At 46.1% G+C, this 25,745-nt stretch overlaps 1 protein-coding gene across 2 annotated transcripts; it reads left to right on the top strand.

Moving 5' to 3' along the window:
* Positions 1–15,744: 15,744 nt before the first annotated feature.
* GORAB (golgin, RAB6 interacting) lies at positions 15,745–25,316 on the top strand. 2 transcript variants are annotated; one of them, XM_071435785.1, is made up of 5 exons: positions 15,745–15,890; positions 17,463–17,814; positions 19,161–19,262; positions 20,973–21,113; positions 23,676–25,316. In XM_071435785.1, the coding sequence occupies exons 1-5, from the start codon at positions 15,827–15,829 to the stop codon at positions 24,124–24,126; spliced, it is 1,110 nt and encodes a 369-aa protein (XP_071291886.1). In that variant the 5' UTR covers positions 15,745–15,826; the 3' UTR covers positions 24,127–25,316. The 2 variants fall into 2 exon arrangements, with proteins under 2 accessions (XP_071291886.1, XP_071291885.1); XM_071435784.1 differs by having other exon boundaries at positions 17,463–17,826.
* The last annotated feature ends 429 nt before the right edge of the window (positions 25,317–25,745 follow it).

The following is a 25,745-nucleotide window of genomic DNA, read 5'->3' as shown; positions in this document are numbered from 1 at the left end:
CTTGCCAGGGTCTGGAGTCCTCCAGGGCAGCCAGAGGAATGTCCTGGGTTCTGACACCTGCACTGCCAGACCCAAGGGTCTTTGCTGACCTGGACCCTTTGTCTTGAGGTTTTGCTCCCTGGGGCATCCCCAGAGGGTTTTCCTGTCAGGGAAGAGGGATGTGTACACCAAGTTGTGAGAAACAACTGCTCACTTGGAAATTTTAAAGAGGTTTATTAAACCTTAACAAAAATACAGCAAAGGACTACATAAGGAAAAAGCTGCAGCAGTGGGAACTGCCCTTGTGGATACCACAGGGCCAATTCATCTTCAAGATGGGTGCTCAGGCTTTTATACCCTTGGGGGTTGCATCAGCCAGCCCTGGCCCCTCCCAAAGTCTGTCAGTCAGTTCTTCTTTGCCATTTATCAGTGCAGACTGCTTTGTAACTGCATTGGAGCTCAGGTGTTGCCATGCCTCACCCCCTGAGCACCCCCAAGCTTTTCCATTCCCAACTGCCCCATGCAAGGGACACCTGTGCAGCTTCTTTGTACCTGTCCTGGACAGCCCAGGCTGTCTGATGGCAACAATACAGGGGGGAAAGGGAACTGTGGGGAGAACAGAGGACAGCTAAACTACAATAACATAACTGTACATCACTAAAGCTTTTCTTAATATTCACACAATAGTTATCTTTTAATTGTGAGAGCCAATCATCTCATTATCCATCTATATAACAAAGTGCTGCTCAAATACCCTCTCTGGAGCAACTCCAAGGAGAGCCAGAGGCACAGGCAATGGAAATCTTGGTCTAGGTAGCTGATCCAATGCATATTCTTGCTAAAGACTGGAGCCAAGGAGAGATATAGGCTGCTAGGGAGGATTCAGGCCAAATGTACATACCAGCAACAAAAGAGAAAAATTCTCCATTGGTTGGAGAAAAAAAAACTTTCAATGCTTGAAACCATTGCTCATGGTATTGAGCTGGACAAAAATGCAATCGGGGGAAAGGTGTCAGAGGGTAAGAAATTATTACACCAGAGCTACTCCTGTTGAGGGAGAGGCTTACTCCAGAAAGTGAAATTTTCAAAAGATTTGTGAAGGCTACACTCCAGAAAGTGAAATTTTCAAAAGGTTTGTGAAGGTTACAAACACCTTTGAGTGAACAACACCACAGGTGTGGGGTGGTGGAAGGGAGCTCCAAAAGGAAGAATTCACATGTCAGGATGATTCAGTCAGAAGGTTCTGGTGGCTGTGCACTGGCAGCAGTGACTCCTTGGCCATAGAGCATGGCTGCTGTGACCTTCAGAGCCAAGGGTTGCTCCTGACCTGAGTTTTCAGCTAGCTCCAAACAGACCAGCTTTCTTCAAGAGTGAATCCTCTCCTTCTCCATGCCTCCATGCCATCCTCTGGTGTCACACACAATGGCACCCTGTGTCTGTAGGAAGCAGTCTCTGGCCTTTGGGCTGCTGGCAGTGGCCCCAGTGCCAATTTTCATCTTCTGACCCAACATTTCCAACAGGAGTGGAAGGAACTCGACTCAGTGCTGTTGTTGGTGTGTCCATGTCACTTGGTGCACTCTGAGAGGGTTTGTCACTGGGTGCTTGCCCTGTGGCATGGGGCTGGCTGTGCCTTGGGTCTGTTATAGATGGATAATGAGATGATTGGCTCTCACAATTAAAGATAACTATTGTGTGAATATTAAGAAAAGCTTTAGTGATGTACAGTTATGTTATTGTAGTTTAGCTGTCCTCTGTTCTCCCCACAGTTCCCTTTCCCCCTGTATTGTTGCCATCAGACAGCCTGGGCTGTCAGGACAGGTACAAAGAAGCTGCACAGGTGTCCCTGGCATGGGGCAGGTGGGAATGGAAAAGCTTGGGGGTGCTCAGGGGGTGAGGCATGGCAACACCTGAGCTCCAATGCAGTTACAAAGCAGTCTGCACTGATAAATGGCAAAGCAGAGCTGAGTGACAGACTTTGGGAGGGGCCAGGGCTGGCTGATGCAACCCCCAGGGCTATAAAAGCCTGAGCACCCATCTTGAAGATGAACTGGCCCCGTGGTGTGCACAAGGGCAGTTCCCACTGCTGCAGCTTTTTCCTTATGTAGTCCTGCGTTGTATTGTTAAGGTTTAATAAACCTCTTTAAATTTTCCAAGTGAGCAGTTGTTTCTCACAGGTCTGTGCTGGTGCTGGGTTCAGCCTCCCCTGCTCTCCCACTCCTCTGCTCCCTCCACCCCAAGTGTTTTCCCAGTCTGCACCAAAAATCAAATGTGCAGGGCACGGATGTGTCTGAACCCTGCTTGGCTTCAGGACCCCGGGAGAGAAGAGGAAGAGGAAGGGAAGGGGAAGGGGAAGAGAAGGGAGAGGGGAGAAGGGAAGAGAATAGAAGAGAAGAGAAGGTGGGGGATGGCTTTTATTCCCTTTTAAAAAGCAGGAACATGGGATGTGCATTAGGCTTCCTTCTTCAGGGAGCATGGCTGCGTTTCTCCTCTCCCAGCTGTCCCTCCCCGCGCATTCCTGCACAAACCCCTTTTGTTCCTGCCCTCAGCCAATACACAGGCAGCAACAGCAGCCCAGATGTTCCCTATCAAACTCAGAGCCATGCCAACAAACTTTGGCACACATGAAAGTGTGCTGAGGAATGGGCCTCCGCAAATACCATTTCTTTTTCTCCCCCCTTCCCACCCTTCCATTCCTGTAAGTGTTTTTAAAGGCTGATGCCTTCCACGCCGCTGCAGAGCCACAGTCCCAGCCCCAGCCCTCTTTTTTAAAAGATGGAATAGTCTCCAAGCAAACCAGAAGATTTTGTTACTGGTCGAGCAGAATGTTTTTGGTTGACCCAAAATGAATTGAGCTTTCCTCGTTACATTAAGGCTTTCCTCTTAGTTCAGCTCCAAAACCAGAATCTTCCACCACTGGAAGAAAGCAGCCATCCTTGTTTTCACCTTCCTGCTGCCTTTCCAAGGCTGGGGCTGTGTTCCCCTGGGTGATGCTGTTTGCAGGCAGAGAACTGAGGGGATTTGCTGTCAATCTGTTTTCTCCCAGCACTGTCTGGGTTTGACATAGAAAAGTACAATTAAAGATGTCTGGGGGCTGAGTGGCCCCTTTAAGCTTGGCTTTGCCACAGTCCCAGTGCTTGGTGGGCGTGTGGAAGTGAGTTGTGTTTTTGGCTGGGGTGAGATGTAGTTTTTCCTCATCTCTTTCTCAATATCTTCCCTGCAGGCAGTTCCTGCTGCTGCCATTCAGCTGTGAGCCCTGGGTCATGGTGCAGATGGGGCCACTGCACATGCCAGGAGCTCTGCTGGCACCACAGGCTGACAGAGATGACCTGGACGAGCAGGAGCTGAGGGCCAGCCTGGCCAGGACTCAGCTCTGCAAACCAGAACAAGCCTGGCTTTGGCCATGAGCAGATGGGTGAGCACACAAATGAAAACCTTCCTCTGTGCACAAGATAAGAACTACTTATGCTGAGTAAAACACAATCCTAAGGCTGTGCACGGTCATGCTTTGATGGAGGAGCTCCCTGTTGCACCCTGATGTGCAAATGTAGTGAAAAGTTGCTGCCACCCCTCTCTGCTCCTGTGCAGGCTCAGCTCTGGCCCTCACTGCAGGTCTCAAATGGCACAGCCAGGTCCACCACATAACTCCATGGGGTCAGTGCCAGGTTTGGTGCCAACCACCCCACCCGTGGGGAGATGGGCTTGGGCAGGAGACAGCAAATGCTGCCCCTCCCTCACTGAAGCAAGCAGAGGCCATTTCTGGCAGAAGAACCATTCTCATCTAACTTAAACAAGAGAAGCCCATTTGTTTCAGCACCAGGCTTCTTCAAAGACAGCTTGAACTACTTTTTTTACCCCTCCACTATAATGGCAGTGATGTAGTTTTTCACTCCTCTCTCACGCTGTAAAGATTGAAGCATTTTTGGTCAAATTTAAATTAAAAAAAAAAATCTCATCTGGATGAAAACCAGAGCTTGCAAAGTTTCCATGGAGGGTGGTGAACCTCTCTCCCCAGCAGTGGGCTTATCTGAGATCATCTACTTGAGGAGTGTGCCAAGATTTCCATGCTGGAACAGGACCCTTCTCGGAGGGTTTTGCATAAGAAGGGATGGAAGGATCCCCTGCACAGTGAATTTGGTGAGGAGACGAGGATGCACTCAGGGTCCCAGGGGAGGGAGAACAGCTCCATTCCAGCCTGGAGCTGAGCAGAGATGAAGCAATGATTGCAGAGAGGTTCAGAGGAGCCACCAGATGTGCAGGCAATAGCCAGGGCTGGGGAAGGGGGAGAAAAGGAGTTTGCACAGCTCAGGGGCAGGACTCAGCTCTGGCTGCAAGGACATGATGGCAGCAACTCCAGCTGCTCTGGAGAGGCCTGACTGGGTGAACTGGGCTGGCTGAGGGCTGGGACTATTTCCATCCTTCCCCCCAGGCTTGTGCCTCTTGCAGTGGTGACAGTGATTCTCAAAGGGCAGCATCAGCTGCACCCTCTGTCTCCTTGTCCTGGCTGTGGACCTCAGAAAATAAATGTAACCTTTGAGAAAAGGCTAAGATAAAGAGGTGGTGGAAGAAAAATAGTCTGAGCTGATGAAAACCCCATCTCAGGGGGGAGAGAAAAGGGGGGGGGAAATTGTGGTTATTTTTCTACAAAGGATTTGTAGGTACTATTTCTAGAAAGTAGGAGAAATGGAGCTCTGGTGAATTTCTCTGGTTCCCCTCATTAAGGAGGGAAGGCAGCACACTGAATTTGCCATTGAAATAGTAATAATAATAATAATAATAATAATAATAATAATAATAATAACTATAGCCCCTAAATTCTCCTATTTAAAAATAAAATAAAATATAAAATCAAGAGGTAGTTTCCATTTCACATGTGGTCTGGTTTAAGTCCTGGGAGCAAGGTGGCCCCTGAGATCCAACCTGTTGGAGCAGAGCCCTGCTGTGTTCAAAGGCAAGGGCAAACCCTTGAATTTGCTTTCAAACTTGGGCTGGGGCTGCTGAGGTTTTCTCTGAGGTTTTCTGAAGCCCTGAGCAAGTTGGGGAAGATCTCTTTTCATGACCAAACAGTCTGTGGGAAAATCCATCGGTAGATTTGCATGGAGGGAGCAGTTTGGGATGTGAGGCAGATGCTCGCTGGATTGTTTTGTGGCTTACACAGAAAGTCTGCAACCTTTGGGGCTTCAGATAAAACCTGGAGGACAAAGGTCTCCTCTGTAAAGTCAGATTCCCCAAATGAGGCCGATTTCAGCAGTTGATCTTCATTTAACACTCCCAAACCAGATGAAAAATTGCAGACTGAATGTGACCACATGTACTTAGGAGGGTTTTCTACTTGCTGGTGCACAGGTGTTGCTCCAGGCAGGGCACAGATGAAGAAATACATTGCTGAATAAATAATCCTGCTTTTCTGAGCTGGGCAGCCCATGCTGGACTCAGAGTTAAGGCTGGCTTGTTCTCAGAACTCAGGATATCTGCTTGTCCTCCCCAGCTCATCTCCAGTTTCTCTGTTGGTGAGTGCATTGCTACACTGAGCACGTGGACAGGGATTGCAGAGCCTTTTCTCCTGCTAGCAGAGGGGTCTGGAAACAATTACAAGCTGCTCATGCTTAATCACTGGGGTAAATCTTAAATGCCTGGCTTAATATTTTGCAGGACTGAAGATGGCATCTGAATTTTTTGTGGTGTGCAGGTTACCCAGCAGAGCACACAGGCTTTGACAGTTCTATTCTGTGCATGTTGTGGGGGTCTTGAGAACCCCCCAGCTTCTTGAAATTCAGGTACAATTTCAAAGGAAAACTAAAATGCAAAGAGGGGAAAAAAAAAACCCTGAAGTTTGCCTGATATTTGTGCAAATTGTCAGCTCAGCCATGTTCTTATGAACCGTTGCTGAACCTGACCATTTGTACCTCGAACTGCACAACAAGAGAGCATTAAATGAGTTGGAAAATAAAAAATTAAGTCCCCTATGAAAATGAAGGCAACTAAGATAACTCACAAATCTGGGCTGAAGTCAGTCAATGACAAGAGAAAACAATAGAAGTCTTCCTTTACTTCCTTAAATATTGAAATGTTTCGCTTCAGCATTTTCAGCTGAAGCAGTTTGCTTTATTGAACATTATTTAGTTTGACGCTTTCTTTTTTCTTTTCATTTTCAATAGACCTAAATTTAAAAGGAAAAGGGTTGTGTTTTTTTACACTGACTTTTTTAAAAGATAAAATAGTCTCCAAGCAAACCAGAAGATTTTGTTCCTGGTCAAGCAAAATGTTTTTGGTTGACCCAAAATGAATCGAGCTTTTCTCATTACATTAAGTCTTTCATCTTAGTTCAGCTCCAAAACCAGAATCTTCCACCACTGGAAGAAACCAGGCATCCTTGTTTTCACCTTCCTGCTGCAGCAGTCAGGGATCGAATTTTGGTTACTCCTGCTCCAATCTTTATTCCCCTCTGGATGCATTGCAGGCTGAGCTCTGTGATACCAGAGTTTGCAGCCAGGGTGTGGCACAGATCTCTCTCCAACTATCTCAGATACCTCACCAAAGAGCTGCTAAGCCTCCCTGGCCCTCAGCCTGCTTGTCTGCAGGCTTTATAGCTCTGCTTCAAACCCTGCCAGTGACACCAACACTTGGAAATCCTCATTAGTTCATGGCCCTGTGGGTGTCAGCTGGTGTGCAGCCATGGCATTGTTCAAAAACTAAAGTAAACACTCTCTTCTGCTGAAAGTGCTGGGGAAAAAAAAGCTTCTACACAAATATTGTGAAAGGCAGCAGGCAACTGATGGGGGAAACTTTCCAATGCCATGGCAAGGAGCTACCCACTGAAGCCTTGGTGAGATCCAAGCACAGCAATCCAAGCACAGCAATCCCCTCACAGATCCAGCCTTGGCACAGAGCAGCTCACTGAGAGCATCTATAAACACGTGGGGTTTTATATCTTCTTTTTGTGTGCTTGTTACACAGACAAAGCATCGACATTTTGTGAACTTTATTGCAGGAAAGACACAACGTTTCCTCTTAAAGACTCCCAAATTGTAGCAGGAATTATCTGCAGAGGGACTGAGGCTGCAGGTGGAGGCAGGAGCTGGGGGGGCACAGCCCCTCCAGACATGGGCAGTGTTGGGAAGGATGAAAGTTTGACAAGAAAGTCTCACACATATGTATGCTTAGCAGAAAGATTTTTGAATGTAAAATCTGAAGAAGGAATAGAGATGGAAGCAAGTTTTGATACAGAAGAAAAGAATTGCTGAGCCAGTCTTACTGGATAACCAAGGAGGCAAAGGGTGTGTTAGTTAGAAGGGGTTTTTATGGCTTAGAGCAAAGGATAAACCCACCCCAAACAAGAAGATGTTTTTACCAAGCAGAAAGACAGCACAGGCAAACAAGGCAGCAAATGGTGCAAGTAGAAAAAAGGTCTCAGAATTTTCCACTGCAAGAAAACTGAAAAACAACTTCCAGCTTAAACTGTAATGTACTAACTTTTAGTGATTGGAGAATAGTAACAAGAATATGGTAATTATAGCAGTTATGATAGGCTATAGATAAAAGTTAAGGTATAGATTGGTTCTACTGTATTAAGATGCTCAGCAAAGAAAAGTATAGAATGCAATGTAAGCAAAACCAAGGGTCTGCAGGGCTGCCTGCAGCTGGGGCTGACAGGCAGAGTTGGTTCAGGGTGACCCTGGAGGGCTGTCACACAATTTGCTGGGCTGTCTCTGAGCAGTGCTGAGGAGATCCTGGCTGGCCTGGGCTCCCCTCACCTCTCCTTGTGGCTGCAGGGCAGCACCAGGCAGCTGAGGGATGGAGAGGTCCTGACCCTGCACATCTGCCTGCTGCAGCTGAAGTGTTTGCAGGATGGGGAGGGGAAGCAAACTGGTGCATGTCCTGCAGCTTGCTGGTCTCCAAATGGGTTCCTTGATTCTTCTGCCTTGTATTTCTTATTTGTGCTTGTGTTGCAGAGATGCAGAGATGCTGAGTGAGGTGGCTGTGCTCTGAACAAGGCTTCATGAAGAGTGCCTTGCTGCAAGGATACAGGAAAAGCAAGGGCTTGTTTGCACACAGGTGAGGTGGTGTCACACCAGAGTCCTCCTTTGGCACTGCACACCTGCTGTCCCTCCAGCCAGGTGGGCTGAGGAGAGCCAAGGCAGCCGGCAGGGGTTGAGACACCAACAGCAGCAGCACTTGTGGGCCTCTTTGTGGGAATGCAGCAGGATGGGAGCAGCATCCCCTGCCATTCTCTGAGGGTCAGCAGCATTTCCCTGCAGAAGGGACTTGTGTAAGCCCAATGTGTTGTGTTGCAGAGCTGGGAGAGGTGAGAGGACAACTTCCTCCTTGTGCAGCTGGAAGGAGAGACATGAAGTGGCCAACAGACACCAGGCTGGGCTGTCACATCAGGGCTGACTGGCACGTGATGGTAATAAAGTGATTTTCACATCATATAATACCCTGCTGCAAATATATCTTACAAGCACTGCTGGCTCTTGTGTTTGGCAGCCATCTATCCTTCTGTCTTGCCCTGAAAACACAAGAATTTCCCCCACAGACTCACTCTCTCAGAGGTGAAACTTGTCTTTTTCACAGACTTTTTCAGGGCTGCAGGGCTGACTGGCACCCAAAGTGATCCAGCTGCTGGTGCCCATGTGAGTGCCCATGAGGAGGGGATGGGGCTGTGGGAAGAGGTGGGAATGGTATGGGAAGCACCACAGCCACAGGAACAGGGCTGGCAGAGGTGTCAGGAGCTGGCCAGCACTCAGACCAGAAATGATGCACAAAGCAATGTCCAAAGTTGCAGAGCAGCCTGAACCCTGAGTCTGTGGGTCCCCATCTCCTGTGGAACCTGCCTGGGTATCCACACACCTGAAATCTCCAAAACCTGCATCTCGCTCTCCCAGGGCTTTACTGACCTTGCCCAGAAGATGTTCATCCTTAAAAGTACCTGAATGGAGATTCTGTGCTGGTCTTCAGTCAATTCTCTCCATGTTTTGCTGCCCTGACTCCTCCTCTCTAGCCTGAGTCTCACTTTCCTCTTCACCTCTATCCTCCACAGGCCCTGAAAACACATCACCCTCTATCTTTACAGCTTGCTTTACATATTTAAAGACAATTATCATGTCCTCTCCCCCACACTTCTCTCCCATCCAGACTAAACAAGCACAGTTCATTCTCTGGAGCGTGTAACAACAAGAAGTTTGTTTGATGAATACTCAATTTGTTTAGCACAGCGGTTCTAATCACTCAAGTTATGCCAAAGATAACAAACCTTCAGGAAATTTCTCTTCAAATCTTTAGTTTTATCAACTGTTTTGACAGCCAGATTATAATTTTTACACAAAGGGTTAGAATGAAAGCAATTGCTTTCTAGTTTTTCTGTATAAAGATTTGAATTATGACTTTTACATTAGGCAAGGCAATTAAATGCATTCTAGAACTGTCATGAAATATTAAACTTGGGGTTATAAAAAGTATTCTTTTTATGATTTGTAGTATCTTTTAAAAGGAATTAGCTGCTACAGTATTTCTTAAACTATATAAAAATATATATCAGTAATTGCTCATTTCCACTTGTTTTACTGTTCAGCTCCAGTTGTGCCAGCCAAAATGGTAAGTTTATAATCTTCAGGATATTTCTGGTAGTAATGAAGTTTATTTTGTTTTCCCAGCTTTTTTTTATGGTGTTTTTAATTAGCCAGGGTTTAATCCTGTTTAGGTTTTCTTTTTCACAAATATTTTAAGATGAAGAATTATTACACAATATGTTTGTCTGTATGGAAAATTTATCTTAAATACAGCAAAGAAAGAAAGACTCAAAAATGTCAGTAGGAATTAAAAAAAAAAAATTATATTGCATGCTGAGCTTCCTTCCAGTTCAGATTTTAGTTTCTGAAAGTCAAACTTATCTTAAGGTAAAAGCTCAAAAGTTGAAGCATGAAAACACAGGGTGGGGGCCTGAGAAGCTGAGAAGTTTTGAGGCTCAGTTTCAAAGAAAACACATCACTGTAATGAGAAGTGTCCTGCAAAAACACCCAGCTCTGCACAGGATGCAGGGATGAGCAGGTTCAGCCCTGCAGTCCCTGTGGGACCATCTCCCCCCAGGTTGGAGAGTGCCCTTGGGAAGTTTGCCTCTTCCCCAGAAAATGTCTACAGACTCACAAATCAAGAGATGTTGAAAACCTTTGGTTTATCTTGTGTAAAAAACAGGGAGTTTTATGTCACCTTTTTTCACTCAGTAGCTCTTTAGATAAGTGGATTTTGGTTTTCCTCTATGAAATTCTTACAAACCAAAAGATTGCCTTGGTCCCAGAAATGACAGTGCTGACTTAATCCCACTTACCAGGCAGTTAAGGGAACAGAAACTGAGGAGAAGGAATAATGCTGTACTTTTTAATTCAGTCTTCTGCAAAGAAATTAAATTGTTCATCTCAGGCTTTGAAGCCTGAGATGGTCCAGCAGAAAATCAACAAAATATATATCCATGGATCTCAAAAGTGATTTTAAAGGACAAATTAAATCCTGATTTATTATCAAAACAAAAGACTTGCTCCTTGCTCACATAGTGCCATAGCTTATCTGGACATGCTGGTTCTTCCTAAGCCAGCCTGTGTTATTATCTGGGAAAGGATGGGGTAGTATTGACATGGATACAGTTTGACAGATTTGGTTTTTTTCATTAGAAAAAGGGCTAAATTGATTTAGGAATTTTTGGCTCTGTTATTTTCAGGATGTTTTTTTCCCTAGGTCTCTTGAATTGTATGCCAGAGTCCTTGGAAGCTCATGATAGGGTGTGAAATGCAAGCAGAAAGGAAACTCTCCTTCCCTATGCAAGCCTTTCCCTGTCTCACATCAGGCTCAGTCCTTTACTGGGAAAATGTTGCTTTGTGTGTTTCTGTGGCAGTCTGCAGAGCAGTGCAAGAATGAACTTTTAAATATACATCTAACTCAGGGAGCCCTTTGACAGAAGATTTTATTTGGCTCCTAATAACCCCACAGGTTTTCAGTATGAACCGATGCAAATTGATGTTATGCCCTGGTACAAATTGCTCCTGTCCTGGGTTGAAATGTCACCTGAGGTCTGACCCTGAGCTCTGACCTGGGCAGCCCAATTTGCCAGCCCATGATGACATTTCCACGTTGATTTGGGAGCTGCACAAGAAAAGATGTTTTTGTGATCTGTTGGTGCTGGCTGCTCCTACTCAGCAGACTCCAGGGCAATTAGGCCAAGAGCAAATGGATGCAGCAGTCATGGAGGTCTCCAGGTCTGCTCATGAGAGAGCAGCTCTTGAAGCACAAAAACATTCAGGACTCAAATCCAGCCCCAGATGTAAGAGGAAGGTTTGTGGGGATATCTAACCTGGGGAAAAGGTTTCTCTTTTCCCCTCATCTTGCCTCCTCCAGCCTTTGCCTGGAAAACATTTCATTCCTAGGTGGCAAACGTTCAGTGCCCTGTTCTGCTCACGGGATTTTAATCAGCCAGAGAACATGGCCAGCCTCTGTTTTCTGAGCCTGCTGTTGGTAAATGCTCCGTGAAATGACTTCACAATTGTTCCTGGAGCAAGCTGGCCCAATGGCTGGCAATTAAACCCTGGGCTGATGGAAACTGTTAGCAGGGATTGCTGCCTTGCCCATAGCATCAGAGTTAACAACTCCAAACTCTTTTTACTTTTTCCATAAAACATGTGGGAGCTTTGTGCCTGGAATATCTGCAACAATAAAGTGGATATGGTGCTTTGCTTTTGTTTGTGGTGCTAAAACTTGCAAGAAGAAAGAAGGTTCAAGATGAAATCTGGTGTTTGTACTTGGTGAAGCACATTCAGTCAATATCTCTGGGTTTGGTACTGCCCATTACTGTGATTTAGACACCAGATTTAGACTCATGATTCTTATATAGTCATCTCAAAGGGAATTAGGTGCCTACACCTTGTTGTAAGCCAACACTGTTCCATTGTAAAATTCAAGCTGACACCTGGTTCTGCCATCTGGCCTCCCTGGAGTTTGAGAGCGTTTCAGTCAAGGTTGGGTTATGGTTCTCATTCAGATGTCTCCTGTGCTCAGTCAGGTTTCCCAGAGAAGCCATAATCCCGTGTGAGGGGCTGCTGGGCATCCCTCTGCCCCAGGCTTACCCAGGAAGGACTCCCTGCATGAGATAACCGTGCTCTCCTTCTCTGTTCAATCAGCATCTGTGCTTGGCACCAACGTGTCACAATCCACTAGGGCAAGCGAGCTCGTGGTGGTTCATTTCCTGATTCCAAAAGTGCAAAAGACAAACAGCAGGGTTTAATCACAACAAATGCACCTTTATTGAGGCCCAACAGCAAATGCAAAAGAGGGATCAGAAAAGGAAATAAAGGATAGAAAGGAAAAAGAGGGGAGGGGGAATATGGCTACCAATGAGATGGGATCCTCATGGTCCAGCCACACAGATTCGCCATCATCTGTGGGGGTTCACCAAAGTCATCTCAGAAAGTTCCAGTCTTAACTTTCTGAGATGACTTTTTACAGTCCTACAGTTATATAGTCTTAATCCAAAGTGGCATCTGCCAAAAGGTGGGGAAGATTCATAGGCCATTGTGTTGAGACCCCTTGGTCTGTGAGGCAGGTGCAGGTGTGCACAGACAAGCCCCATTTTGCCAGAACCTGTTTGAAGCAGTGTTCTGTGAAAGCACAGCAAACACACCTGCAAGCAATCACTTGGGATAACATCCAAAAACATCCACCTCATCCAGGCCAGAGCTCCTGTTGGGGATCTTCAAGGCCCTTGCAATGATTGTGAGGCAAATGAAGGAGACTTTGGACCATCTTACACAAGGCTAAGCTGCAGGTGAGAAATGGTGCACTCATGTTTCCCCAATAATGCAGCTCTGCTGGGTTTGGGGTGTCCCCAGCAGGCTGCAACAGGGTCCAGATAGCTCTGACCTGCTCAGCACAGCTTGTCCGAGTTCCCAAGCAGTTCTTAGCCACAGGCAACCTTAGCAAGCTTAAGTGAAATCAGCTCTTTAGTGATTATCAGATGTTGGGAAGGATGGAAGTTTGACAAGAAAGTATCTCAGATATGTGTGCTTAGCAGAAAGATTTTTAAATGTAGAGTCTGATGAAGGAATAGAGATGGAAGCAAGTTTTGATATAGAAGAAAAGAATTGCTGAGCCAGTCTCACTGGATAACCAAGGAGGCAAAGGGTCTGTTAGTTAGAAGGGGTTTTTATGGCTTAGAGCAAAAGATAAACCCACCCCAAACAAGAAGATGTTTTTACCAAGCGCAGGCAAACAAGGCAGCAAAGTTGCAAGTAGAAAAAAAGGTGTCAGAATTTTCCACTGCAAGAAAACTGAAAAACAACTTCCAGTTTAAACTGTAATGTTCTAACTTTTAGTGATTGGAGAATAGTAACAAGAATATGGTAATTATAGCAGTTATGATAGGCTATAGATAAAAGTTAAGGTATAGATTGGTTCTCCTGTGTTAAGATGCTCAGCAAAGTATAGAATGCATTGTAACCTAAACTAAGGATCTGCAGGGCTGCCTGCAGCTGGAGCTGACAGCTGTGGGCACAGCTCTGTCACCCACCACCCTGGACTGCTGTAACACCTTGGATGGAATAAACTGCATTTTGGAGAGCTGCCTGGGAGTCCCACATCCCTCATTCAGGCTCTTACAATCAGCTCATTGTGATTTCAGCTCTTAGCTTGCTAGGTGCCACAGGGAGAGAGAGGGGAAGTCTGTGTGAGGTTCCACAGCGATGTCTTTATTGAATCTTCTGTGAAGGTTCCCAGGGACAGCTCTTCTACCAGAACCAGGCCAAAATAGCTGTTTATATAGGTTACAGGGGTTTTGGAAATTGTCCAATAGCCAGGGTTAAAGAAAGTGACCTACAGTCTTACAGAGAGATAAGCAGAGATCTGAAGGTGGAAGAGAGGGGCTTCTAAGGTCCAGCCACCGTGACTTGGCATTTCCTATCTTAGGCTGCTGACCACCAGGGAATTCTTGCAGGCTCTGGGCCTGCTCCACCCCAAGGCACTCAAATCCCATCAGAACCACTTTACAGCCAGCTCAGGGAGCATTCCCCTCCGAGCAGTGTTTATGGGACACATTAGTCACGGGAGCTGCTGGAAGCGCGGCCGCGGAAATCGCGGAGTCCTGCACGGCCCTGGAGGAGTCCTGGATCTGCTCAGGGAGGCAGCAGGGCTTGGGAGCTTGACTAATCCCTCCCAGACTGGAGCTGGGCAGGGATGTGGAGCTGAAAACATCCCTGTTCATGCCCATTATGGGTTATTTAAGCCTCCAGGCCCCTGGGCTGCTGCAGCTAAGCCGGGGCCTCGTGCCCTTGTGCTGTGTCCCTGTGGGAGGTGAACTCCTCTGACAGGCTTGGAGCAGCCACAGGAGTCTGGGATAGGCAGGAAAATTCTTCTTTTCATGGATACTGAGGGGTAATGCTGTAAGTTGTGGGGTCTTTTCAGTTTATACCTAAGGGTGAAAGCGAGTGTGTGCACTCTTGTGCACAATGGTCAAAGCAGATTGTCAGGAAAATTAATCCACAAACATCAGAGGTTTATGTCCTAAAGGAGACAGAGGAGCCCTTTTTGGCTTTATTGGAATAAAGGGAGAGGCCATGGGGCATTCCCCTGGGATCTCTCCAATTTTTGGAGGACAGCCTCCTTTTTATACCAATTTCCCAGCTGCATTTCCTTTCTCTCTTTCCCCATTTCTGAGGTACTTGAGAGGTTCAGACTTCCCAAAACGCCTGATACCAGAGATTTCCCTCTAATGTATAACCCTCCCTTTTCATTTTTAATTCTTATTTAGGGGTTTTTCTTCCCGATTGTTGCTTTCATCTTCCAATGCCTAATTTCATTTATCAGCAAACCTAAAGTTTATTTGTAAAAGCAAATCTCTTTTTCCATTCATCAATCAGGGGAATCCTTCCCATTGTTCCTTTTATTTCCCAGCAGACCCACAGCTTTTTTGTAAAGACAAAGCTGCTATTCCTCTCAAAATCTTAAAAAACACCAGTATGGGCAAAATATTTTTCCCTGATGGCCTCCCACTGCTTATAGAAAATGAGGGAGAGTGACTTTTTAAGTGGGCAGATTGTGATGGGACAAGAGGGAATGTTTTTAAACTAAAAGGGGAGAGATTGAGTTTAGATATGAGGAAGTTCTTCCCTGTGAGGTGGTGAGGCACTGGCACAGGCTGCCCAGAGAAGCTGTGGCTGCCCCATTCCTGGAAATGTTCAAGATCAGGTTGGACAGGGCTTGGAGCAGCCTGGTCTAGTGGAAGGTGTCCCTGCCCATCACAGGGCTTTGCAACTGGTTGAACTTTAAAGTTCCTTCCAGCCCAAAGCATCCAGGGATCGCCTTTTTTCCTCACAGTCTGATTTCTTCACAGTGTTGTCACTGTAACTTACTGGACACGCTAGAGCAGGATCTCACCTGCTTACAACTACTTAATTACGAATCATAAATTGCATGGGAGTACGTGTGTTGTTCCTTGAAGTTTGTTTGCTTTTTCCGGGAGCGACTGCCTCTCTCCATTTCATCCTCACTGGCCGGACCCACTGAGCCCCGCTCCCTCACAGACTGGACTCGCTAAGCTCAGAAATCTTTCCCAGCCTAATTGACTCTGTGATTCCTTAGGGCACTGGGTTCTCAGGAGCCGCGGGACGTGCCCGCTAAGGCAGCTTTTCCCGGAACACGGACGATCTCCAGCCCCTCTCTCTCCCCCCCTCAGGCCGCCATCTTGCCCGCCCCGTCCCGCCCCGCCGCCGCGGCGGCGCGAGGCCCCCGGCCGGGCTGTCCGCGGCGTTCGCCTGCGGCGGCGTTGCGGCGGTGCCGGGGCAGCCGCGGGGCCTGAGGAGGAGGAGGGAGCGCCATGGCCGAGGCCTGGGCCGGCTTCTCGCAGGAGGAGCTGCGGCGGCTGCGGGGGCAGCGCCCAGGTACGCACCGGACCGCGCCGGGAGCGCCCGGGGACTGGGGGACAGTGGGGCGCGGAGGAAGAGCCCGGGTCTTGGCACCGCGTTCGCCCCCGCAGCTGCACCTGCCTCCCATCGCCCTTCAGCGCCCCATCTCCGCAGCCCCTCCAGCCGCATCTCTGAGCTTCCCCTCAGCCCTTCCAGCCGCATCTCTGAGCTTCTCCTCAGCCCCTCCAGCCGCATTTCTGTGCTTCCCCTCAGCCCCTCCATCCCCACTTCTAACCCTTCCCTCAGCCCCTCCATCCACACCTCTAACCGTTCCCTCAGCCCCTCCATCCATACCTTTATCCCTTCCTTCAGCCCCTCCACCCACACCTCTATCCCTTCCCGGTCCATCCCCACATCAAACACCTGCCCTGTCCCCGGCAGCCCCTCAGTCCCTCCCATCCAGCCCCATCTCTCCTTGCTCCCCTCATGCAGCCCCTCTCTCCACCCGCAGCTTCTCCCACAAAAATCCCATAAATCCCGGGCTCTCCAGCCCCCTGTCCCGCACCCAGATCTCTGCCCAACGCCCCCCTCACGTTCCCAGGCTCCTCTTTGCCCGTGTTCTTCCTCATTCTTCACTTTATTACCTCAGTTTGCCCACCAGGCTGGCAGGGACCCTTCCTTAGCCCTAGATCTGCCTCGCCATGGTTATCCCAAGAGTCACCTCACTCCCACTATGGTTTCTCTTTTAGGCCAGGCCTCTTACTCCTCCCTCTCCTCACTTAGGGATACCAGTATCATTGAAAATTCCTGAATCTTAGGCTAACACAACATTTCCACCTTCCTGAGGTTTCCCCCACATTGCCTTCCCATGACACCCTGCCTCTTGTTTTCTTATTTTGGTTTTTGCTTGCCCAGAACAGCTCTGGCAGAGCTCGTCTTTGATACTGTGAAAAATGCATGTATTTTATGATTGGCTTTTCGCAAATATTAAAATGAATATTATATGTGTTTTGATAGAAAGTTACACTGTATTAATTCTCTTAAGTTGTGTGTTAAATATAGTTTTAGGTTATAACATAAGGTTAAAATAGAAACCATGCTATATAGGATACTTCTTTTAAAGAAAGGACTCACAGCAAGATAGCAGCCACAGGACACCTGAATCTTTCAGAGAAAGAGAATTTATTACTCCATTATCAGGAGAAACAAACTTCTTCCCACCTCACTTGGGCAGGATGACACCGGCAGGATTATGAGGAAGAAGCTGACACTGACCAGACAGAATTCTGTGTTTGAATGGAATTTATGCATCATGGATGAGGTGTATGAATATGCAACAGGCTGTTGCTTTTAAGGGTTAATCCTCTGTTAACGTGGGTCCTTTTTTGGGCTTATTTTGCCCAGAAAGAGGTACCTGGACTGTCTGTAACTCTTTGTTTCTACTGCCTCATATTGTCCTAATCCAAATTGTCCAAGTTATTATTACTCTAAAAATAAAAATAGTAATACAATTTTTATAACCATTTTATTACTATTAAACTTTTAACATTTTAAAAACAAGTGATTAGTGTTTTTCACAATACTGAGATTTGTTTTTAACCCTGACAGATCTGTACGAGCCCTCACCCTCCCAGCAGCAGCAGCAGCAGCAGCCTCGCCCCCAGGCCGTGCCCAAGACTCGGAAGCAATTGCAACGGGAAAAAGCCCTCCAGCAGCAGAGCCAGAGGCTGGGGCTGCAGGGAGGAGCAGCCTCTGTCACTCCAGAGCAGCTGCTCTCTGCTCCACAACCCAAACCTGGTGACCCCCAGCAGCCCGGGCCAGCTCCCGGGGATGAGAGGCAAAGGGACAGCCGGGAGCAGCAGGAGGGAGGGACAGCAGCAGAGGCTTGTAATGGCAGGGACAGTGGCCAGCCCCGCCCTGCAAAGCCCAGCAGCCAAGTGGAGAGAAAGAAAGTGGAATTGTTAGTAAGTCGGTAAAATCAAGGGGTGGGGTTTGTTACTCTCTGTTGATTCGTTCTTTGGTTGTGAAGTCAACTTTTGTGTGTCTGATAGGAGGCTCTGAGAGATCAAATAATTCCATTTTCTACAAGGCAGCATCTCTATGGAGAAGCACCAGTGGCTTCTCTGAGATTCTAAACTCAGAAGGATCCAGGAGGTTCTGTTTTGCAGAGATGGGCCTGAAGAGGCTGCTGGCTGTGCTGCCTGTGATTCCCCTGCCCAGCTCCAGGCTGGCATCACCTGCCTGCACTCCTTGCACCAGGGCAGCAGCACTTTGAGAACTCAAACTGCTCCTCACCAGTAGGACTGGCTGTTCATCTCCTTTTTGTGGTGGGAAAAACACAGGCACTGCTTGTCTGGGGAGAAAACAGCTGGAGCTTTGCTGAGAATTTTTTCACAGTGGTGAAAGCAAATGGCATTTAGCTGCAACAGTCACCTCCTGAATCTGCTGGATTCTTCTCAGCCTGGATGCTTGAATTTAAATCTTACTAAAAGTATTTCTGTATGTGAGGTCTTAGGAATAGAGGGATGAGGACAAATCTGAAGAGATGTGCAGAAATGTTTGTTAGTAGCTGAGCTATTTGGGTATTTTTGAGTGCAGGCTCCTTGAGTGAGGGTGTGAAGAACATAGTGGGGTGGAAAGCAGCAAACAGTTCTTTGTTTCTCCTAAATCCTGCCACAAGTTGTGCCCCTCACTGACACCTGGCCTTCCATCTCTGAGATGGTTTTATTTCTGAGGAGATGTAGCCTAAGAAATGGAAACTGTATCAGTCTTTCACTGGTGGCAAAAACAAATTCTTGTTCTTCCTTGCTGCTTGTTTTCATTATAACCCTACCAACCTTTCATTTCTATCCATTTAATTATTTGTGAGCTGTACTTTAAAGCAGACCTGGGAAATAATCTGTTTTATGGGAAAAAACATTTCCACAAAAGAGGCTGTGTTGGCAGACTGAACAGATGGTGACTGACAGCAGCCAGTAAAAAACTTGAAACTCCTTCTACCTGGTAGGGAAGCACATCCTTTACATGAAAAATTCTGGAAAAGTGCTCCATGCAGTCTATTTGGTTATGCAGATTTTAGTTCTGATCAGCAGATTTCATCTGGAAATGTTTTATTGGTCTGAACAGCTTCTTGCAGATGATTCTTCTTTCCTCAGAACCAAAACCTGTTTATTGTTCCTTCGACTTTTTAAAGAGCTTGCTCCAGAATATGTGATGGTGAATATTTGTGTTACAGTGTGGGCAGCAGGGAGAGAAATGAACTTTAATGAACTTTCTGTTAATTTTGATGTTCTTGTCAATGAGCAGGCAGGAGAAATCCCGGTGGGAAATCCTCCAGCAGGAGCAGCGGCTGATAGAAGAGAAGAATAAACGCAAGAAGGCACTGCTGGCCAGAGCCATTGCTGAGAGGTGGGGCTGAGCCTGGGCAGGGGCTGACTCTGCATCTGCAACCACTTTCATATCTTGAATTAAATTTCACTTTTTCCTCTTTGTGCTCTGTGAGCAGCTGTGATGGACATTTCCCTTGGGTGACAAGTGCTGGCTAAGAAGTTGTGACTAAGCTTTTCACACTTCCCAAGCTGCAGCTCTGTGCACAGATGATTTCACAACTGGAGGAGTAGCTGAAGTCCTTAAATTTGTTAGTGAGGTCATGTTTGGAAAGTTGGGTGCTCAGATGCTTGTCCATGCTCTGGTCCTGATCTGTTTTTGCTGGATGTAAGGGAAGTTTATTTGATTTGTAACCTGTGAGAAGAAGCTATTTCTGTTTGGACTTTTGGCTCATTAGTGTGTGAAAATGTTGAAAAGAGAAGATGACCAGCTTTAAGAAGGTACTGTTTTACCACTGGGTGGCTAGAAATTATAAAATTGCATATATTCTCACAGTTGTTAGCTCTTGCTCTTCAGGGGACCAGGCTTTATGGCACTGAGATAGTTTAAGATGCCAGGGAAGGCAAAGTTAGTAGGGAAGGATGTTGGAAAGCTGATAAAACTGGGTCAGGGACAGTGACGTGAAGTTGTCAGGCTTGCAGTGCTCTCCCAGGCATGTGTTATGTTCTGCCCATCAAAGCCCTTGTGTAGCACAGATGAACACAGCCTGTATTGTGCTAAAGTCCTGAAAATTTCATTTTCCTTTGCCAGGCAGAGATAAAACACGAGCACCTTTATTCTGAGTCACTGCAGGACATCAAACATGGGTGTGGCCACCAGGTTTGGTTCTTCCTCCTGGGAACAAAGCCTGAGGAGAGACAAAACACGGAAGGTGACAGCTGAGGAGTTACTTGTGTCACTCAAAGGCCTTCCTCAGGCTCCCAGCAATGCCACAGGCTGGCTGTTTCCCTCCACCTGGTCAAGTGAGAGATGCTGGCACTGCCTGCACACCCAGTCTTGCTTTCAGGGACCTGCCTTGGGTGTAAAGCAGTGGCTGAGAAGCACCATTTTGCTGGTGGTGATGAATGATGGCAAAGTGATGTGGTGTAAAAGCTTGTGGAAAGTCACTTGGCTTGCTTGGGAGTGAAATCCATCAAAGCTTGTTGCCCTTAGTAACATTTCATTTTCAGGACTTAGGAATGAATGGCCTAGTTGAAAAAGGTTACAGAAGGCTTGATTGAAATCCTTTGTGTTTAATGTAAAACTTTCCATTCACTTCATTGGGGTTTGGCTGGGCCTTTTGGGAATAATTTTGCAAAATGGAAATCAAGCTTAGGTTAGATGACTTTTTGGCCCCTACTAACTGGGCTCCTTTGAAAGGGGATATTTGCAGGACTAAAAACCCTTCCCCCTCTCACTTCCCCCCAAGCCATTTCCTGTTTCCTTACCCTGAGAACTATTTAGATACAGCAGCTTCTTGTGTGTTTCCACAGTGAAGAAACACAATCCATTTTAGGCACTTTGATTATAGTCATTACATAATTTTGCCCTAGTCCTTTAATAGCAGGCATTTTAGATCCCTGTGGATGCTAAAAAAGATCAAAAGCCCTACACCATAAAGGAGAAACCTTCTGAATAGGTCCTACAGAGGTCACTTGGTCTGCAAGTGAAATGGGGCCCAGTATGTCAAGAAGAGAGGCTTGAAAAGGAAATTAAAACAACAACAACCAAAAAATCATCTTCTTTTTGCAGATCCAAAAGAACTCAAGCTGAAACAGTGAAGCTGAAGAGGATTCAGAAGGAGCTGCAGGCTCTGGATGAGATGGTGTCTGCTGACATCGGCATCCTGAGGAACCGCATCGACCAGGCCAGCCTGGAGTACTCCTATGCCCGGTGAGCGCACAGGGGAGGGGAACAGGGAGCAGCCCTGCCTGAGGGAAGGGAAAGTGCTGCTTCCTCTCACTGCAGCACTAATGAAGTCCTGTCACTGTAATAACTGTAACTGAAGCAGTCACAGTCTGGGGGGCTTTCAGATCTGGAAGTAAAAGTATGCTTTTTATTTCCTAATTTTTCCCCTGGAATCTGGGAACTGAAGCAGGTTTTCTGACTGGAGACTGCTGTCACAAGATAGAGGTTCTGCTTTAAGTGTGCAGTTGTCCATAAGCCCTGCTTTGTTGCTTCAAGGTTGTTTATTTTGTCTCAGGGGGAAAGAGGTTTTTCTTGAAAAGTCCTGAAATGAAAATCCTGTTCAGGGAAATTTGCTTGTTTCATGACAGCTCTGGTCCTGCTGGAATCAATGGGACCAATTAAACTTAAAACATATAATCCTGCTGAAGCATTTTTGCAACTAGGACCAAAAATTGAAGGAAGAGGGAAGCTTTTAACCCTTCACAATGTGCCTTTAATCACTGTGGGTGTGATGAGTTCCTTAAAGGCAAGGAATTAATGGGAGCACCCCATTAGCTGTGGGTAAACCACAACATCAGTAGATAAACAGCAGCATGTTTGTGCAGCCAGTTCATAAAGCAGAAACGCTCACTCGCGGTTTTTGGTTCACCATTCAATCTGCTAAATGCTCATTTCTCCTTCTGACTTCTGCCATACCACTCTGACCACAGGCCAATAAAGCTGGTAATTAGTCTTGAAAAAAACAGCAGTGGTAGCTAAAATAATTAAGATCTCTTTGGTGTAATTATCATTTGAAATGTCTAAGATTAACTTTAGTTAGCGTAGCTGATTGCATGTGAACCAGAATTTCATGTCCTCAAGAGGAAAAACATTTCAATGGATTTTAGGTTTCATCTGGTTTCTAAAAACATTAAATGCTCCTGAAATCTTCTTACCCAAGTTTTGTAATAATATATCTGTTTGAAATGCTTACTGGCTAAAGAGCACAGGCAGCTCTTGACATTGGGAAAGCTGTTTTTAATGACAATAGCTAAAGGAGATTTGACATTGGGAAAGCAGTTTTTAATGACAATAGCAAAAGGAGATGCTAGCAGGACAAGTAGGTAAACTTCACCAAAATCTTAATGACTTTCATTAATTTAGTAGGTGTTTTCTTGAGGGAGGGATTTGGCAATGTGAGGTAGATACTTCCAGTGTTGTAGTTCTTATGAGCCAAAGCCAATTTACTTGTAAGTGGAGTCTTTTAAAGTAGTTACTTATTATTTGCCTTTTGTTTTAGGGCTAAAACACAAAGCACTTCAGTGTGTTAAAAAGGGCAATATTAAATAGTCCTGAGCACATACCTAGTTAGCAGCATTGGACAATTGCTGTGGAATAGAATTTTTGTAAATACAATGTGACTAACAGGTAGGAATTCAGCCCAAAGGTTTAGCTGTGCAGATGTTTCCAGCATAGCATTGCTTTTGCCACTTCAGGTATCTGACCCAGAGAAATCTTGATTTTCTTGAGGGGGAAACATAAGTGGGCATCTTCTGCCCACTGCAGACATTGCCTTTACAGCTGGGTAAAAGTCATGTGGTTATTATATAAAAGAAGATACTTGGGAAGGTTTTTCTATGTCTTATTTACTTCTGTTTCACTAAGCAAAGGACCTCTCCCATCTTTCTGCTGCTTTGTTTAAGCAGGTACTGGAATCTGGTTTTATGTAAGAGCTGGATTCTTTATTCAACCACCTTACTAACACTAGTTTTATGAGTAGTCAGGCTGCAACAGCCTTTGTGTGTTCCCTTTCCTGATGAGCAAAATTGCATCTATCTTTTAATTAGAATTAATACACAGGTTCACTGAAGTAGTGAAAGATGAATCATTAATGTGGACACCAGCCATTAAAGTGCTAGGAATTCTCTGTTAACTCAATAAATACTTGGAAAATTCCCTTTTTGCTGCATTTGTCATGACAGGAAGTGCAAATTGGCAGGAGGTGAGTGTCGGGACAGATGCTTGCAGTAAAATTCTACATCTGTGTTGATGCCACGTGCTGTGTCAGTCTGTGCTGCCCCTGATGTTGTGAACATGGCTATGGGTGGCCAGAAGAGCACATGATCCAAATGTCAACGTGCTCCATGGAGCATCTGTATCTGTGGGGGGGTGGTTGGGTTAGAAAAACACCCGCCTGCTCTGGGGTGTTTCAGTTCACTGAGTGGGTGTTCATTAGAAGTGTGAAAACACTGCCATTTCTGATGGCTTCTTTCTGCTGCCAGTGATGCATCTCTTCAAACAGCAGTAGAAATGGGTGTTTGGGATGCAATCTGAGCAAGTTAACTCTTGGAGTACACAACAGCAGAGCCCCCAGTGCCCAGAGAAGTTTCGATCAACTCACTCTTGTTTTCTTCCCTCTTGCTAATGTGGCAGCATGTCACAAACAGCTGGCACAATGCATTGCAGAGCAAATTGCATTCCAGGGCTTCTTAAAGTACCTGTGCCTGTGCCAGATTGAGAGGTGCAGTGAGAATTAACCCTCCAGAAATGCTGCTGCTGCTTTTGCAGGAAGCGCTACGACAAGGCCGAGTCCGAGTACGTGGCGGCCAAGCTGGAGCTGCAGCACAAGACAGAGCTCAAGGAGCACCTGACAGAGCACCTGTGCACCATCATCCAGCAGAACGAGCTCCGCAAGGCCAGGAAGCTGCAGGAGTTAATGCAGCAGCTGGACGTGGAGGCAGATGAGGAGAATCTGGAGTTGGAGATCGAGGTGGAACAGATGCTGCAGCAGCAGGAGGCAGAAGCAGGCAGACAATCCAACCAGACTGCCCAGGAGAGCCCTGCTCCCAGTGGTGTGGGGCAGCAGAGCCAGCAGGCTGACCATGCTGCTGCTGCTTCTTCTCCTGCAGTTTCTGAACAGTCTCAAAACCCCAGGACCAAATCCCTCTCCAACGTGGACAGCCAAACTCAGGCAGTAAATGTGACTTCAGGAAGCTCCCCAGCTTGTTCTGCCACATGACTACTGGATGCAAATAAGACAGTGGTTGTGGATGAGGTACTCTCTGCAGGCTTGTGGCTGTCTGTTGTATCTGGGCTTCAGCAGTGCCAGTAATATGCACTTCATTTCTCTTTTCTTTTTTATTGTTTCCAAATTTTAAAGGCTCTTTTCTTTCCACAAGACGCATTTGGGGTTCATCATCTATCATCATTCTGGTGTATGTACATGTTCTACTGCCCAGCTCTTCATGGGCTTTTGTACCTTCCTGAAACAGGACACTTGGAAGTGAACATAGGGTTTGTCCAAATGTTTTCAGCTTTTTGATACTTAAGGATGCCTGTTCTGAGCAGTGTGGAGGAGAAAGATACCTACAGGAGAAACCTGGGTTTCCTTCAGAGCACATTCTGACAACTGCAATAGGATGTTTGTCTTCTTTTGTATCCATAAGGGATTCGTTTCCAACGGTTTCTCCTGCTGTCAAACCCTAGTGCTTGCATTAATTGCCTTCCTAGGGGTTACTCTTTCCTGATTTAATGGAAATTTGCATATTGAGTCAGTTGGAATACCTCATATTTATCACTTCCTTTCAGACAGTGCTGAATCATGAAGCTGTACATTGATAACACTATTAGCTATGAAATCACAGCTGCTAGGGCTTAACAAAAAGGATAGGTTACAGTTGCAGAATGTAGAAGTAGAAACACACAAAAGAGAGTGTGTTACATTTAAACCTGTTCCATTGCAGAGATTTTCTCTGTTGTAGTTGCCTCAAAGTGCCAATAATTAGCCAATAATTAATTTTGTAATGAATAATCCCCACAGTATATTGGAAATAAGCCTATTTTTGTAGAACATTTAATGCATTTTCCTGCCTGAAGAGCAGGTTAGTACCCCAAAGAAGTTCATTGCTGTTGAAAGGCTTTAAAAAGCTATTCCAGGTGGAGAAAGCCTCAGGAATTAAAAGAGAACATAGGGAAATCTCCCATAGACTGATTGCAGCTGCAAACTCTGCACTCACAGTTAACCTCTTGATACCAGGGAAATGTGGGAATGGTTCCTGGAATACCTGACCTGGACGTGCTGGGTGTGAGTTTATGAATGAGTTGCTGAAGTCTATAAATGGGACAGTGATTGTCTCTATGGCTTGAACAGTGGAAAAACATGTCACTACATTTCAGTTTTATTCTATTAATAAATCAGTGCATCTTCTACGCAGTGTGTTTACTTTCAGTTGTGATATCTGAGCCTAATACAGGGATCCAAGCCTGATTTTCCACAGGAGATGATAAATGGTAGAATCAGATACGTCCTTTGGCAACTTTCCGCTGGGCGAAAATAAAACCTCAAAAAAGGCTGTTCCAAAATATGGAAATGCATGAAGTAAAGGCATGGCAGGATACAGCTTGGCAGGAATCTTTTCAACTAACTGGCTCAGGGCAACAGTGGAAAATCTCTCCTGGTGCCTTCCATACACAGGAGAAAGTGGGATAAATACATCTCCTAGAGCAGCCACTCATAATTTGGGGTAATTGGAGTTAGAATCTAACTCCAAAGCAATATTAGAATTACATATGAAGCATTGCTCTGTTGTTGCTGATACACTGCATTCCCTGTTATTTTGCTGGAAAACCTGACCTAAA

This window comes from Agelaius tricolor, unplaced genomic scaffold (genome assembly GCF_023055355.1).
Source record: "Agelaius tricolor isolate 1412-34295 unplaced genomic scaffold, bAgeTri1.0.p SCAF_11, whole genome shotgun sequence".
In the NCBI taxonomy this organism is placed as follows: domain Eukaryota; kingdom Metazoa; phylum Chordata; class Aves; order Passeriformes; family Icteridae; genus Agelaius; species Agelaius tricolor.
This window is presented reverse-complemented; position numbering and strand designations above follow the sequence as displayed.